We start from the raw sequence: 16,472 nt of genomic DNA on the forward strand, positions 1-16,472 counted from the left end.
TATAGAGAGGCGAAGTCCCTCCCCTTCCGAAAGCCTCCATGGGACCCCGGAAGCGGAAAATTATACATTGAAGTCAATGGAGAGAGAAAGGTTATCTTTTGATCCCGTTTGAATTGTGCCACGAATGACACATATGATGTTTGTCAATTTAAAAGAACATTTTGCAAGTCAAAAAAATAAAAATGTGTCGTAAAACTGTGAAGTTACACATTTTTTTGTGTGAAACCGCTCAGTGAACTACAGGTCTCTGGTCTCGCACAATACGCGTCACCAACATAAAGATGGCCGTCACATTAGCACATTTCACCACATTCTTTCAGAATGAGAATAAAAGTATTTTACGAGGTGAAAATCACTACAAGTCTGGGCACGTTGAGAACTGTACCTATATGAAAGGGGAGTTAGTCGGTTCTGTAAGAGCCAGCATGCGGGACCGGCTTTACAAGGTTTCGGTGAGTAATATGAGTGCAATGTGTAACGTTAATGTCAGCTAGCTAACATTAGCTAACAAGGTACACTAACGTGTTTTGTTTTAGCAACTAGTTTTCTCCTTAAGAACTTCGTGGTCTCTGTTTATGCTGTGGATAACATTAGTGTTCACAAGAACAAGGTACACTCCCGTGTGTTGTTTTAGTTGCTCTTCAGATTGAAGCGGCCAGTTTTATATCGACTATACTGTATGTGTGATCTCCTTTTTCTCGTTGTGTCATTTGAGTTTATTTGCTGTGTGTAGATTCAAGGATTTTGGTTATCTAGGCACAGCTGTGTGTGACTCCCTCTGGTACACTGGTATGTGTTTTTCCTAATGTAGAGAGCATTGATTAATTAATAAACTACACACTGAGTCTAGATCCTGACCAAATCCTTTTTTATTGTTGATCAAATGTTTTTCAAAAATGTATTCATACACATTTAGAAAAATACAATGTACAATCACAACCAATACAACACAAATTACAAAAAATACAGAAAAAACAAACAATAACAACAATCAGACAAGAGGACAAAACTATGGAAAAATAAACCCTCCCACCCCCAGATCCGGACCATCCTTGTATTATTGCTCATTCAATATATTATAGCATGCTAACAAATGGTACTTACTTTATTTTTACAGATTTGCATGGGAGACGATGGCGCGATGCAGAGCGCTGTCTGTGATTGTGCACAGGAGATGTACAAATGCAGCCACGCTGCAGCATTGGCAATATTTGCCATGTGGCAGATCAGCTCCACAGATGTTGAGTGCCAGTGGAGGAAGCCTGGCACTTCCAAAATAGTCCAGCCGGTGTCTCAACTTTACCAACAGCGAGAGGAGACATACAACCCACTGGCCAGAGACATCGCCAACTGTCAACTGGGGGTTGTAAACGAGGCCGAAGGGGTGAAGGCTTTTGTGGAGGCCTATCAAGTGACAGTGTTAGAATCGAGTCTGGTCTCTTTGTGAGTGAGTCGGGTGTTTTGGGAGCATCACCCGATGGACTTGTGCAGCCATCTGCCCTGCTGGAGGTGAAGTGTCCACACAGCCAGAGGAACATGACCATCGCGGAGGCAGTCCAGTTACCATCCTTCTGTCTCCGTGAGGAGGGTGGGTAATATATTCTCAAGGAGAATCACCCATACTGGCACCAGGTCCAAGGGCAGCTGCATATCACAGACCGGAGTCTCTGCTACTTTGTTGTGTGGACCACGAAGGAGGTGATCATCATCCCCATCCCCAAAGACCCTGCATGGCATGGAAATCTCCTCCTCCTGGAAAAATTCTACACCCAGCATATGCTCCCTGTGTTGGCCAGTAGAGAGGAGGACATTTAAATAAACATACTCTTAACACCCTCGGACTCTGCGTTGTGTTTGGTATGTGTGATGGGGTGTTATGCAGAGGAGAGGAAAACAGGACACAGCAGATTGGGATTGTGGTTGAGATGCTGAGCAGTTATTTAATTGTTGCATGTCATTATTATTATACTGCGTGCTTCTTAGTTATTCCATCTTTTGCTGTAACATGGATCTGTATGTAACTCTATATTTACTTGTTATCTACCACACTTCCTTCTACATCATACACCATCATAATACATGATGGTGTATATAGGATATATATATTTGTATACATATCTGTAAATTGTATAATTTTATTTAAACGTCTTTTTGATCTCTCTGTCTATAAACACAAATTGAGTAAGATTGACAATAAAGTTGACTTTGAAAAATATATATATTCTTTATGAAAATAGTTGACTGTTGTCAAATGAATCCAAATGAAACGTTGGACTGAACTACAACTACGCCTTTAAATCTCTACGGACTGTTTTTCAGTGGGATGGCAAGTTCCTATCTTTAAACATTTATTAGTTTTTTCTCAGAACAGATTTGATTTTCTGAAGTTAATTTAACTTTGCCGACCATGTAAGGTCATCATTAAAAGGTACAATCAATTTGTTTAGGGTTGACTAAAATAATGAAAAACATTCATTTGGATCATTTACTGACAGAATAAGAAACTCAATGATGCTCTACTCACCCGTTCCCTTTTTATAAAGTGAAACAGTTGAAACGATAGATTTTAGTAAACTTAAAAACAACCTTCTCCAAAAGCTATCAAAGAATATACCGAATACTTGTTTTAGAACTTTATTACATATTTTTATATAAATAGTTTGAATGATCCATAATTGACAGAAGCTTGTGTTTACACTGACCTGTTACTCATATATTAATGTCTTTGTAACTTCAGTAAACCACTACCTCACTCATTTCACTTTCATTCATCACGGTTCAGTAAACTAAGTGATACATGAACCAGTTTAATCATTATAATAACGTAGGATTGCAACTCTTTGAAAATGTAGGTGGCTCTTAAAAGAGCCGTTGTGTTTGGGTGTGCTGGTCTCAGGTCAGTCTAAGCCCTCTCTCCGCGGATGCGGCGGGCCAGCTGGATGTCCTTGGGCATGATGGGGACCCTCTTTGCTTGGTTCATCTTACTAGGGGGCAGCTACATGGATGTCGGTGCAGTCCACAATCATTGCGCAGTTGAAGGCAGAATGAATGTATTATTGACTCCGAATGAAGCACAACTTCATGTCATACAATACAATGACTTTATTTGTAATTGTGTAAAAAAATATGAGCATTGATTAGCAAGCAGGACCTGCAGGAACAGAGAATGGTGATGGATGGAGCTGGGAAGAGAGAAGAATAAAGAAAACAGATCAACTTTATTATCGGATATTAAAAATTCAATTTCAAAACAAGTTGCCGCTCCTACAGTTTTCTAGTATGTAAAGATGATTTCACATGACCTATGCAAAATATCACACTCAATACATGTGTGTCTCTGGGGGGTGCATTGTGCCTTTGATGTATATAAATAATATACCATAACCAAATACTATTACGTACAGTGGAAATCAGGTTGCCAGAGCAGGTCAGTGTGCATGTTCCTCAACGTCTCAGCAGTTACAGGTGAGGTAAAGAAAATAAAAGAGAAAAAGGTCAGTAACAACACTTTAAAGTAACAACACTTTGAATAATTATCTCTTCTAACAATTTTCTCTCAATAAGCACACAACGACTGTCTTTCCAACAAACAGATTGTCATCACAATGAAACACGTCCAGAAGAATGACATGCAAAGCTCCATGCCTGCCTTCGACTCTCCCTGAACTGCTTCCTTAGCACCCGGTGGAGGGCGCAGTAGGCTACTCTTCAAATGTTTCACGAAATACTTACCATCATGTTTGGTTACTGTTTAACATTTTGGTTTACTTCATGTAATCAAATAATAACTTCATGGTAAGGCTACTAAAAATGACAAGGCTAAGTAATGTAATGCTAACTAACGTGCTCGCTACTCGTCGCTACTAGCTAGGTAGCTAACTTGACTATGTTCCATGCACAACATGTATATTACCTATGATATTACCTGATATGTCTGATCCAGCGACTCCTGGTCCTTTCATCAGACGGGAATCGATAGAAGGAGCAAGTGGTATGATCACTTTTATGACTACAACCTGGTACAAAGCACACAGGCATCTTGTACAAGTGAATTTATTTTTAGCGATCTATAATTTATTGGAGGAAATAAATCAGTTATGAGATCTTCTTCTTCTTCGCTTTAATTACGAGTCTTATTATAAATCACCGAGCATGCCTGTGACATCACTTACGCGACCCAGAATGGGATTTGGGATTTGTAGTCTTTGTAGTAGCGTATTTTTCATAGTCTTATATTTCAGCAGTTTTACGACAAAATGTGACTTTTTTGACATGGAAATGATTGTTTAAGATTGAAAAACATCATATGTGTAGTTCGTGGCACAATTCAAACGGGATCAAAAGATACGTGTTCTCTCTCCATTGAATTCAATGTAAATTTTTCGCTTCCGGGGTCCCATGGTCCGGAAGTAGATGGGCGTGATTTCGCCTCTCCATTCTCCGCTGTGGCTATTTTTCTCCCTCCCCGAGGCAAGCGTTTGCTCCTGCTGCTGTTATTCATTGCAATCCCTCCCCGTTGAGGCAAGCACTGTAATTCTCTCCGTTAGTCCACCAGCAGATGACAAACACCCACCTCTCCGCCTCTTCCAAGGGACGAGGGGACCGTGCGGCAGAGTTTCAGTTAGATTTTTTTTCGCCAGTCAACATGTCCGTTAAAGTTTAAATCTTCCGGACAAAATTAGAAAAGTGCCGGTCAAAGGTCTTCTTTGTTATTTATTGAGCTTTAAAACAAATGAATAATGACTCTATATAATCATATAAGAATAAAACACGGAGGACGGAGATCTCTTTTTCTCCCCCTCACGCAACATATACTAAATGCAGAAGAGAACAGTATACCCAAAACAACAACCAAGGGTAGGAAGAAAGTGGTGCCATGATGGAATGAGGAATGCAGCAGGGCTATTAAAGAGCGAAATTATGCATTTAGAGAATTAAAGAAAATCATGACACAAAACAATGTTATAGAGTATCAAAGGAAAAGGCCAGCTGCTCGAAGGACAATCAAATACACAAAAAAGAAAACATGGAGAGAATTGTGTTCTACCATTGGCAGAGGAATACAATTAGGTGATGTCTGCTCCATGTTTAAGCGGATGAGTGGGAAAAGGAAACCCATTAAAATTCCAGCTTTGGTTGATGGGGAGAGGCTGGCAGTGACAGATAAAGAGAAGGCAGATATGTTAGGAAGGACACTTGCAGCAGTAGGCCTACATAGTGGGGAGCATCTCAGTGATATTCATAGGTAGCAAAAACAGCAGTTACTAGCAGAGAATGAAAACGTGAAGGAGAAGAGACAGGGTAATAGGTAGTGATGGCAGTTTGACACTGAAGCTTCGAACGGAGCTTCAACCCTGGACTTCCTATTCCATAGAAGCAGTGCTTCGAAGCTTGCTTCAAATCACATCACATATGACGTCCGAAGCAGCAACTGCTTTAAATCACGTGACATGTGACGTCCGAAGCAGCAACTGCTTCATTTCCTGAATGAATCACTTGACTGGTTCGCGGTCCATTCACGCGATTCAATGCATTGCCTCGTCTCGATTCTGACAGGTGACAGGTTGAAACAGTTTCGAATTTGAGCTCTTCAACACTTTATGACCGCTCTAAACAATGCGCAATGTGTGGGTTGTTGTTGTAGTTTGCGTTGTTGCTGTTGAGTTGTTGTTGGTATTGCATTTGATATCATTATAGAGCAAGCCAGGAAGAAAGATAGGTCGTTCTGGCTCGGGAAACACTTCGAAATGTGGAGAAGTTGTGAACAAAAAGACAATTATCAGTAATATAAAAACAGTTCAATATTTCAAGGAATAGATAGCCCAGTGGATACAGCCGGCGGCCCAAATGCGGTGATGTCCTCCGCGCAGCTGGTTCAAAGCCTGGAATGGATGTATTTGAATAATTGCTTTTCAACTTTAATAACTGATAAAAGGCCCTCTCCTCCCAAAAACATGTCTAGCACTCTCTAGTCTCTTCTCAATAACCCAATACACACAATTACCAATCTTTAATTGCAAATAGAACATGATATTCAGTCTTAGTGTGTGTGTGCATCGAATATTTTTCAAGGCAAAGATACGTTAAACCCACTGCAGCCTTGCACTTCACCAGGAGAGGTCGCTGTAACTGAAGCTTCGAGAAATGAACCTATTTCCGACACAATTGTCCAAGTGGTTCGATGCTTCATTCAAAGCTTCATTTTGCCATCACTAGTAATAGGTCAGCTCTTGATGTGGAATTTACAATGTCAGAACTCAAAATATACTTACAAGGTACAGGATATACAGCCCCAGGACAAGACCAGCTATGCTATGACTGTTACCTATGGAAACTATGACAATGGGGCTGAGTCTTTTCAATACAATCTGGAGAGAAGGAGATATACCAAGTGTGTGAAAAACAGCAGTCGTCCTACCATTCAATAAGCCAGGGAAAGATACAGCTAACCCTAGTAACCATAGACCAATAGCTCTTACATCACACCTATGTACATGGATGGAAAAGATCATTGTCCATAGGCTCTCACATGTACTGGAACAGAAAGGGCTGCTGAGTAGTTTTCAGAGCGGATTTCGTAAAGGGCGGTCCACAATATATGCTTTAGTAACATGTAATGTAAGAGTGAGTAATGATGTGGTAAAAACACTGAAAATGAAAGAGATAATGGCAATAGTGTACTTTGACATTGAAAAGGCGTATGACTCTATGTGGAGGGATGGATTACTGATCAAATTGAGTAGAATTGGTATTGGAGGGAGAATGTACAATTGGGTAAAGGCCTTTTTAACAGACAGGACATTTAGAGTAAAGGTTGGAGCAGATATTTCCAATTATTTTGAAATAGAAAATGGTATCCCCCAAGGGAGTGCAGTTAGCCCAATATTGTTTAACATCATGATTAATGACATATTTACATGCTTAGACACATGCATCCAATCGGCTCTATACGCAGATGATGGGGCTATTTGGATGAGGGAAGACATGCCCAATACGTAATGGAGAATATAGCTAGAGCGATTAAAAAAGTGGAGAGGTGGTCATATAATTGGGGATTCAAAATGTCAGAAAGCAAGTCATGCTACATGGTATTTACAAACAAACGCAAGATTGATGGCCAACAGCGAACATTAAATGATCATCCAATGACAAAGGTGAATGAGTTCAAATACCTAGGACTGTGGTTTGATAGCAAATATACATGGAAAATGCATAGTAATCAATCGATTTCAAAAAGAGCGTCTGATCAATTATCAGTGTACACAGCAGAAATGCTTGCTGTAATAATAGGATTACAGTGGGTTGAAGAGGTCAGACCAGATAGGGTGGTGATATGCACAGATTCATAGTCCATATTAAAAAGTATACAATCAACAACAACTGTCTGAGAAGACATTCTCATAGAACTTAACCACAGCCTGTTAAGACTTCACAGAGGTGGTAGATCTGCAGTTCTGCTGGGTGCCTGCACATGAGGGGGTGAAAGGGAACGAGTGTGCTGATAAATGAGCAAAAAGTGCACTAAGGAAATAACATTACCAGTTCAACTTGGAAAAGGAGAAGGAAAAGCAGTAATGAAGAAGAAAGGGATGGAGATCTGGCAGAAAAGGTGGGAGGAAGACCAGAAAGGCAAAGAGTATCACAAAGTACAAAAGACAATTACAATTAATATTTATAAAGAAAGAAACAGAAGGGAGGAAATCACGATAGCGAGACTCAGAATAAATCACACGACTTTGAATGGTACGCTGTATATCATGGGCAAGGCCGGATTAGTACCTCCAGAGGCCCCTGGGCACTGAGCGCTCATGCCCCCCCCCCAACCAGTGGCGGGCTGGGGGAATATAATGCGCAGCATCGTATTGTATTTTTTTCCAAATCCGAGCGGCCCTCCGGCCCACGTACAGCACCGGCCCACCGGGAAAACTCCCGGTATTCCCGATGGCCAGTCTGCCCCTGCCCCAAACCCACGTACCAACAAGTAACACCACGCCTACCCAACATGTCAATCTGGTATGTAAAATCGCACACCTATTTGTCAAAAGCAGGGATGCAGCCACATAGTTCAACCAAAGTAAGTCTAGCCTTTTGCCCTTTCAGTCAGAAATCACAAGACAAAGATAAAATGGATAAGATCTCTTAATGCCAAAATATGACTGGCTGGCTGTACAAGTACACAAGGATTTCTATTAGTCACAAACATTGAGAGTTACAAAAGTAAAATATATAGTGAAATTGTGTGGTTGCTCAACTAAGTGATCAGTATATGTGATGGAAGATAGTGTGTGTGTGTGTGTGTGTGTGTGTGTGTGTGTGTGTGTGTGTGTGTGTGTGTGTGTGTATATATGTGAGAGGGAGAGAGAGTGAGTGTGAGTGTGAGTGTGAGTGTGTGTGTGTGTGTGTGAGAGAGAGAGCGCGAGAGAATGAGTGTGTGTGAGAGACAGTGGATCTTACCTTTTAGAAGTGTTTCTTCCTTGCCTTTCTCTTTGAAAAGTCTGTGATTAGGTCATCAAAATCCAAGGCTCAAGGCTAACATTGCTCGCTAGCTCAACAACATCCTCCGTGACCACCGCCACCGTTCCTTGTGGTTGCTGGCCTATTTCGTAACTTTTTGCTTTTTTGAAAAAGCTATTTATTGTTGGGAAATTTTTTAATGCAGCCGCCACTCTCTCTTCTTTTTCTTTCTTTTCGCAGCCCTGCTGGGCGTTTGGCTGCTACCGGCACCATCCATTTGTTCAGCTCACGTGACAAAATGTGACATGAGTGAGGGTGGGGCTGTGATTCGGCTATACACCGCCGCTGCGTAGTAATAAAGTTGAGCGCATACATAGTGAGACCTACAGTACAGAGACGGTTCAGAAAATATATTAATTTCACCCTATAGAAAAGCTGTGTTATTTATGGTGAAGAGTGAGTGTCATTTAAAAGAATGTATGATGAGTGAGGTTGAGCCCGAAAAAGACAAGATAAAAAAAAAGAAAAAAAAATGTGTATCTTGTCACTGAGGGCCCTCTTTGTTCAAGGGCCCCTGGGCACTTGCCCAGGTTGCCCATATGGTTAATCCGGCCTTGATCATAGGGACAAGTGACAGTAACAAGTGTGGGAACTGTGGAGTAAAAGAAGATGTAGAACATATCTTGTTACATTGTGACATCTATAAAGCGGAAAGAGAACAACTAAAGGCTGAAGTCTTAGAGGTAGAGAGGGAATGGAGTGTGGTTGGTGTTTTGGGAACAAAAGGAGAGGGAGTAAGAGCTAACAGAAAGGCACTGTTTACATTCTTGAGTGAAACTGGGGTAGGAAAAATTATTTAACATTAGGTCAGGAAAGAACATAGATTTTTAATTTTGTTTTATTTATTTGATGTTTTTGTTGATTTATTTTGATTAGATCATAGGTTAAAGAGTGGAATGATATGATGATTCATACTCATGTACGGTAGGTGGCGGTATGCACCTTTTAAGTTGTTTGCAATCCGCCAAAAACGAGAGAAGAAGAAGAAGAAGAAGAAGATGCTCATTGCAAATCGGGCATTCAGATCGGTTAGTCACCCTGGATCCATGTGGCGTCTCGTCGCTACGGTTCTCTCTCTGTGTTCCTGAGAAAGCGTGTGTGAGCTCCAGCTCTACTGATCCATCATCTGTGTGTTTGGATAAACCTCCGAATGGACTGTGTGCTCTTTTTTCTGGAGCGTTTACCTCGGACTATAGGAGCTAGCTTAGCATGCTAGCTGGAAACACGTTGGCAACACTAGTCAGATTGAGAGTTTGATGGAGAGAGAAACGGTGTGTTTAACGGAGTTTGCAGGAACAGGTGATCTAGGAAACATGAGTAAAGTCCAAATGCTGCTGTCGTTGAAGAAGCAGCGACTCACTGCTGAAGAGATATTTGCTCTGTTTGAAAAAACGATAGCAGAGTACGAAGAGGAGCTGTCTCGTTTAAAAGAGGAGAACAAGAGACTCCAGAAACTACTGGACGCTGTTTTACAGCCTCAGCTTCGGATACACAGAGCAGGTCTGTTCCCTTTACTCTTCATTAACACTTTAAACCAGGGGTGTCCAAACTACGGCCCGGGGGCCGGTGTTACCGAATAAGATGTGGGCCGAACAACTGGTGATATTCTATAACGTATAGGCAGATGTACCAGGGGCGTGGCCTTTGTCGAATAACCAGGAAATACACATTTCGATCGCTTCTTCTGTCGTTTGCATAAATCTTTTGGTATATTTGGCTCCATAGGAACACTTTGATGCACTTTCAGTACCAGTGTGTGAGGTTGTGGTTGCGATGCCGATATGCGGGCGAGGACTACAAAAAGACACGAGGTGACCAAAACATTGCAAGCTTGAATAAATCATTTAAACCATTTATTTTCCCCAGACTTATTACTGAATATCATTCTTAATGTGATACCAAGTCCATCTGAGACCTGTGTATACCTTCAGACAGCCTACAAGTGAAGCACACGTTGTTTACTCACAGTTTGAAAGCAGCGTGGAGCTGTGATCCGCCCAAGATAAACTGTGATACGACTTCTGTGGCTTGTTCTTGTTGTCAGTCTTATATTTGTATCATATATCGTTATTAATATGATATCGAGTTGATTTGAGACCCGTTTATACTTTCATACCGTCTGTTAGTGAAACATACAGTCTGTCTGAGTTGTCAACTTTACACCCATCTCCAACGCAGCGTGGAGAGCTGTGGTAAACAGTGATTAAAGATTAAACTGTGATACGAGTTCTGTGGTTATCAACCAGCGATCATGTTTAATATTAAAGACTACACACATGTATCCCCCTTATCAAAACGGTATTCTGCACTTTGCCAGACTTATCCAGATCACATTTGACTGTTTACTCGTTTTGCAAAGATAGAAGCAGAAATGTTATTGCTACATTTGCAGGGATATTTAGAATTTAAAATGCTGCTTGATCGTTAATTTTGTTCTCAGCAAACAATATATTATATTATTATAAAAAATATTATTCAATGTCCGTCGACATGAAAATAACAAAAAAGTTCATGCTGTACTCAAACCCCAGTCCCAATAGCAAAAATCCCTCGTGCCATGCGCGTTATGAGTGAGCCACGGATCAATACGATGTAATTTATCATTCCAGTTTATTTTCTCACATTAACATTGTTAAAAGACTCAAAACAATTCAACCCGACCATCTTTTATAATGTGAGCGAATGTATGCACACTTTAAGCCATATAATATAAATATTACAGTAGGCATTTGCTTTGAAATAGTATACTGACTGAGCATCATTAAGACCCACGAGATCATATCCTAGTTCATCAGCCTGCGAGCCTACATTACGTTGTGATAAGTGGTCATTTTACGTATTATTCTAGTGCACACATTAAGTTCACATATGCAAATCAGGCCATGTGTTTCGTTATGTAGTAGCTATAATCATCACCGGTCATGGAAATACAACAATAACAAGGAATTTATATTAATATTACCAAGTTACACAGAAATAGATAAAACACATGAGAACAAAGACCACATAGACAAACGCATAAACGTTAAGTTAGAAACTAAAACATGTTAACAACAGTGAAAAAGTATGAATATATGTGTTTCTAGTTCTCAACGTAGCCTATGTGAGTACCAGTGGCGGCCGGCCCATAGGGGCGCTAGGGGCGCCGCCCCACCTCTTCCCACATACAAAAAAACTATTAAATACATTTTTTTTTAAAAACATATATATATTTTATATTTTTATTTTTAATGAACAAGGTAAATATCATACAATTGGTATCAGTAAAAATTGTGTTACGATGTCTAAAGTTACTGATAAGTCACATGATTCCTGCCTGGCCTTGCCCATGGCATTAGTTTATCATTACCGGGCGGAGCCCCCGAGCCAAACAGCTGCAACCAGCACGTTGCAAAAGTCTCAATAGTAAACTGTGCCGCCGAAACATAATTTCAGCCAATCAGCGCCGTCAAATATTTTGGTCACGAGGGCGCTCACGTTGGCGCCCACGTTGCTTACGTGCGTTGACGTGAGTTGTTTTTTAGACTCGTGAGTGACCAAGGTGACACAGTAGTTGGATGAGAATGGCTTCATGTGCAGGTGTAGTCGCCGGACCTCGGTCCCCGCCCAATTCCGTTCAAGAGCTAATCTCCAATCCTTTCGAAAGGAGAAGTTTGGGATATAAACTGTTGCTTAATAACCTTGGACCGGACCAACCCGATTTGTATATATCGCAGCAAGCTCGTGAAAAAGACAAAACGTATCAACGAGGCTTCTCACGTAGCTTGTACACCAGAAAGGCATGGCTAGCTGGATGCAAACAGGTAAATGCTGTCTTTTGTTTCCCATGCTTGCTCTTCAAACAGCCGGCGACAGATACGATCTGTTCAGAAACTACTAACTAAAAGTTAAACAAGTACAAACCACAGACTGTCTGTGTCATGGAGAATACAGTCGCTGGTTTATATATGTCTGTATAGGCCGTTGTTGTGAGTGTGGACGGTCGGAGCATATATAACGTTAGCTTAGCCAAGCTCCATTCAGAAAACATGCATTTTAAAAGGGTTTTTCGCCTGCCGTCTGTCTGTAGACTTGTCAAAGCATTAATTCATGGTTTTTACTAACCGGTATCAATATGTTGTTACTTCGGCATCATTTTGAAACATGTATTACAATTTAAATCACGGTAAAATATTTTCATCTTGTTGTAGTTGTAGCCCCCTTGCCAGCGATTCTCTCTCTAGTTTAGCATACTTAGTCCGACTCAGCCTGGTTGTTCCTGGCCCTAGAACCACGATTTTATGGGGCCAGAAAAACTGTGAATTAGGACCCGCTAGCCGGTACTAGGCCAAGTGGAAACGCAACCAAAAACGGGCCCCGCACGGCTCGGCACGCTTAAAGCGAACTCCGCGCTGCAGTGGAAACGCGCCATAAATTAACTATCTAAACACTCAGAGAGTCCTTAACCTCACCTGAGCTGTAGTTATCTCTCTCAGTCTGACAGCAGAGGACTCTTCCTCCACCTTGTTGTTGAAACAGCTCCTTAAAGCAGCTAGCTAACCAGATGCTAACAACAAAATTACAAGTAACCGGTGCACGCTCTCGCTCTCTCTCGCTCGCGCCACACATACACACACCCTGATTTATGATCGGTATGGGATAGGCCATGTCGGCAGGCCACATCATTTAGACAGACGTCACCCTGTGTGAGGAAAACCCACAGCGTTGCGTTCACAATATATTAATAAAACATTTTAAAAATCAGCAGGTCACTCAACAGGCCAGGCCATCGAGAAACCTCCCGGTCCTCCCGATGGCCAGTCCGGGCCTCCTTCTGAGTACTTCTCCCACCTTACACGTAATTGGGACAACAGAACTCCGAGTTAAGGAAGTTGAAAACGGTGCATTTCTCCGTATGAATATGATGCCTTTTGGCCAGCTGACGGACAGATTGCTCGTGTTTCCGTGAAAATACTTATGGCAAACGAGCATTGACCACATCGTCTGTGAGCGAGATGCCCCGCCCCCCACACAGAGGAGAGAGAGAGAAAGAGAGATCTCTGCACCGAACACGTTAGATGTCAAGGGAGATATATGCCTCATCACACTTTGTTGATTTTGGCATTAAAGCTGAAAGACTTGTCGACGGCTCGTCCACTTTTCTTTTAACTGCCGGTTGTGTTAAAACCATAGACTGTATATATAAATGGACGTAGGGTCCGTGACGTCACCCATAGGATTCTGCAGAGTTGCCGTGAAGCCCTTAGTAGGCGGAGTCGGCCACTAACGGCTCGACAGTGACGTCAGAGTCTAACTCCCGCCTGCTCCAAATAAGGGCAAAGAGGCGGAGCCGAGGCGGGACAGGGCGGGACCTGCTGCCAACGAGCGTGATGTTCCAGACCTAGCTCAGGCTAAGAAGCTAAGCTAACATGCTTTCAGTATTAAGCTAACAACCTATGCTAACAACACAGTCTATGCTAACAACCCTGCCTATGCTAACAACCCAGCTTGCGGTCACTGCTCCTCGTTCCCGGCATATTCTGAAGGTAAGATACCCTGTAACTTTACAAAACTTGTCCTTTTGATTTAAATGTTCTTGAACCTACACTATACAATTGTTTTTTAAGTGCTTCACCGTTTTTCAAATATAAATGTCATTTGTAACTAAACTTTGTAAACTAGCAGAGATATGGCCAGTGTTGCATGAATTAAATGTAATGAATGAAATATGACTGTAGAAAAAGAAAGGTGCTTTTATATTGATTAAACCATTTTTATTTCTTTCAGCATTAAGAAAAAAGAAGATGGCAACCTCCTCCACGCCAAACTGCACAACCTGTAAGTTGATGGTCCTGGCTTACTTTACATGACTTCAGATGGTTGACATTACACACAAACATACTATACATATATGTGTGTGTATATATATATATACATGTGTGCACAATTGTAGATAAACAGCACGCAGTATATAAATATATATATATATATATATATATATATATATATATAAACTGTGTGCTGTTAATCTGTTTTTTGAGGTTTTGCTCTCTTGTTACTTTTAACCATACAGGTGTGATTTCATAGTTATTTTGTATGTTATTGTCAAAGGAACAACATGAGCAACCCTTTATACTTACTTTGATATTCCTCATTATCTGAAGCATTTGTTACACTCATTTATTTTCCTCCCATAGTGACTGTATGGATAATCGGAGACAGCTACGTCCGGCGTGGAGCCCAGAGAGCTACAGAGACCATCGGCAGCAACCTTGGCCTCGACCTGAGGGTGTGCTGGTTCAGTTGGGGTGGACTGCGCTGGAGAGGTGTCCTCCCTTTCTTTTCCTACTCCCTGCGAGGAATAGCAGTCCCGGATGTCCTCCTCATCCACTGTGACTTGGGGGATGTGCCCAGTGTTCAGTTGCTGAACCAGATGAAGGAGGACCTGCACCAGCTTCACCATCGGCACCCTGGCATGAAGATCATGCTCTCCCAGATCAACCAGAGGCGCCGGTGGAGGGCTGGTGCAAATGCTGTCAAAATTGACAAGGCCCGGAAGTTTGTTAACAGTGTTATGGCTACTTTTGTTCATAGCCTAAATGGTGTCATTGTTGACCACTCCAACATTAGACATGACAGTCCTGGGCTTTTTTTGCGAGATAGAGTTCATTTCACCCCTAGGGGAAATGATATTTTTTTAAAGTCACTAGCCAATTGCCTGAAAGACCACCTCCAAAGACTGTGAACTGCTAAAATGTCAGTATCACTGTTTTGGGATTTGTCCTTTAGAGTATGTATTCTAAGGCCCTTGCTAAGCCCAGACTGTCATGGCTAATGTTGAGTTAGATATTACATCTGTAGCCATAACACTGTTAACATGGCTGCTCTTCCTCTTCCCCACATCCCACCCCCCCCTCTTCCCCCAATGGACTCTGTAGCTCTCCAGGCCCATGCTGGGCATGGCTGTCTGTCAAACCTTTTATTTTGTATTTGTTATGATGTTTTTTGTTTATTTGTTAAAATAATTCTGTATTTATGTAAATATTGAAAATAAATTACATTCATATTTTCACTTCTTTTGTCTACTGCTTACTGAAAATGTTAGCTATCACATCCAAATGGGACTATCAAATGAAAGGATAAGCTTACCATACAATACAGAAAACATTACACATTAAGGCTCAAATCTTTTCCCAGGCCGTAGCAGTCTGAAAAGAGTCCCAAGTTTAAAAACACAATCTTGACAATGAATGAAACGCTGTCATTTATCAGTGACAATGCAAACAACAAGAAGGTCTCCCCTAATCCCATGTGTTTTGGCATCAAATATGTCATAAGCATACCATAGAATGTAATTATGAAGTGCAATACCCACAATCCCAACAGGGTCGTAACATCACAAAAGATAATACCTTTTAGAGAGTTTCGAAATTGTTCAGTATGCAGATAAATATTTGTTTTACAATAGAAACATTTTTCTCCATAAATGTTCCCACATGTTGTGAGCATCAACTTTAAATCTTTTGTCAACAAATAAAAAACATCTTAATTTCCTTTACGACAACATTTTGTTTATAACACCACTACATTAACAATAAGCATAGGAAAATGATAAATGTCGACATTTAAGATTGTGCTTTTACTCTGTATTTAATCAGATCTATTTCACATTGAAAATGTGATAAATACACAAGCCACATTGAAAGTTACATCTTGCATTTTATGAAAAGTAAAGGTTTCGAATCATTTTATGACTTAAGTACACTAGAAAATAAATTAAAGATGTGCAACAACTGTATCGGTAATTAAAATGATATAACTTATGTTCAGGGTTGGGAGGGCTACTTGCCAAAAACACAACCAGTAACTTAATGTGAGTATCAAGATATAAAAGTAATGTAACCTGATAACTTTCTTTTTCTTTTGGATTACCTCAATATCAAATGCAATGCAAATAAACACAGGAGAGAAGAAATATT

The 16,472-nt window shown here is 40.9% G+C and overlaps 1 protein-coding gene across 1 annotated transcript in view; it reads left to right on the forward strand.

The window, feature by feature from the left end:
- Window positions 1–9,508: 9,508 nt before the first annotated feature.
- Window positions 9,509–16,472, forward strand: part of LOC117562789 (zinc finger protein 2 homolog) — a gene marked incomplete at its 3' end in the record, with an annotated part of 57,033 nt that continues 50,069 nt past the window's right edge. The window contains exon 1 of the mRNA XM_034240678.1: window positions 9,509–10,014. Coding sequence (XP_034096569.1) covers window positions 9,771–10,014 — 244 coding nt within the window. The remainder of the gene's footprint in view (window positions 10,015–16,472) is intronic.

This window comes from Gymnodraco acuticeps, unplaced genomic scaffold, assembly GCF_902827175.1.
Source record: "Gymnodraco acuticeps unplaced genomic scaffold, fGymAcu1.1, whole genome shotgun sequence".
NCBI lineage: Eukaryota > Metazoa > Chordata > Actinopteri > Perciformes > Bathydraconidae > Gymnodraco > Gymnodraco acuticeps.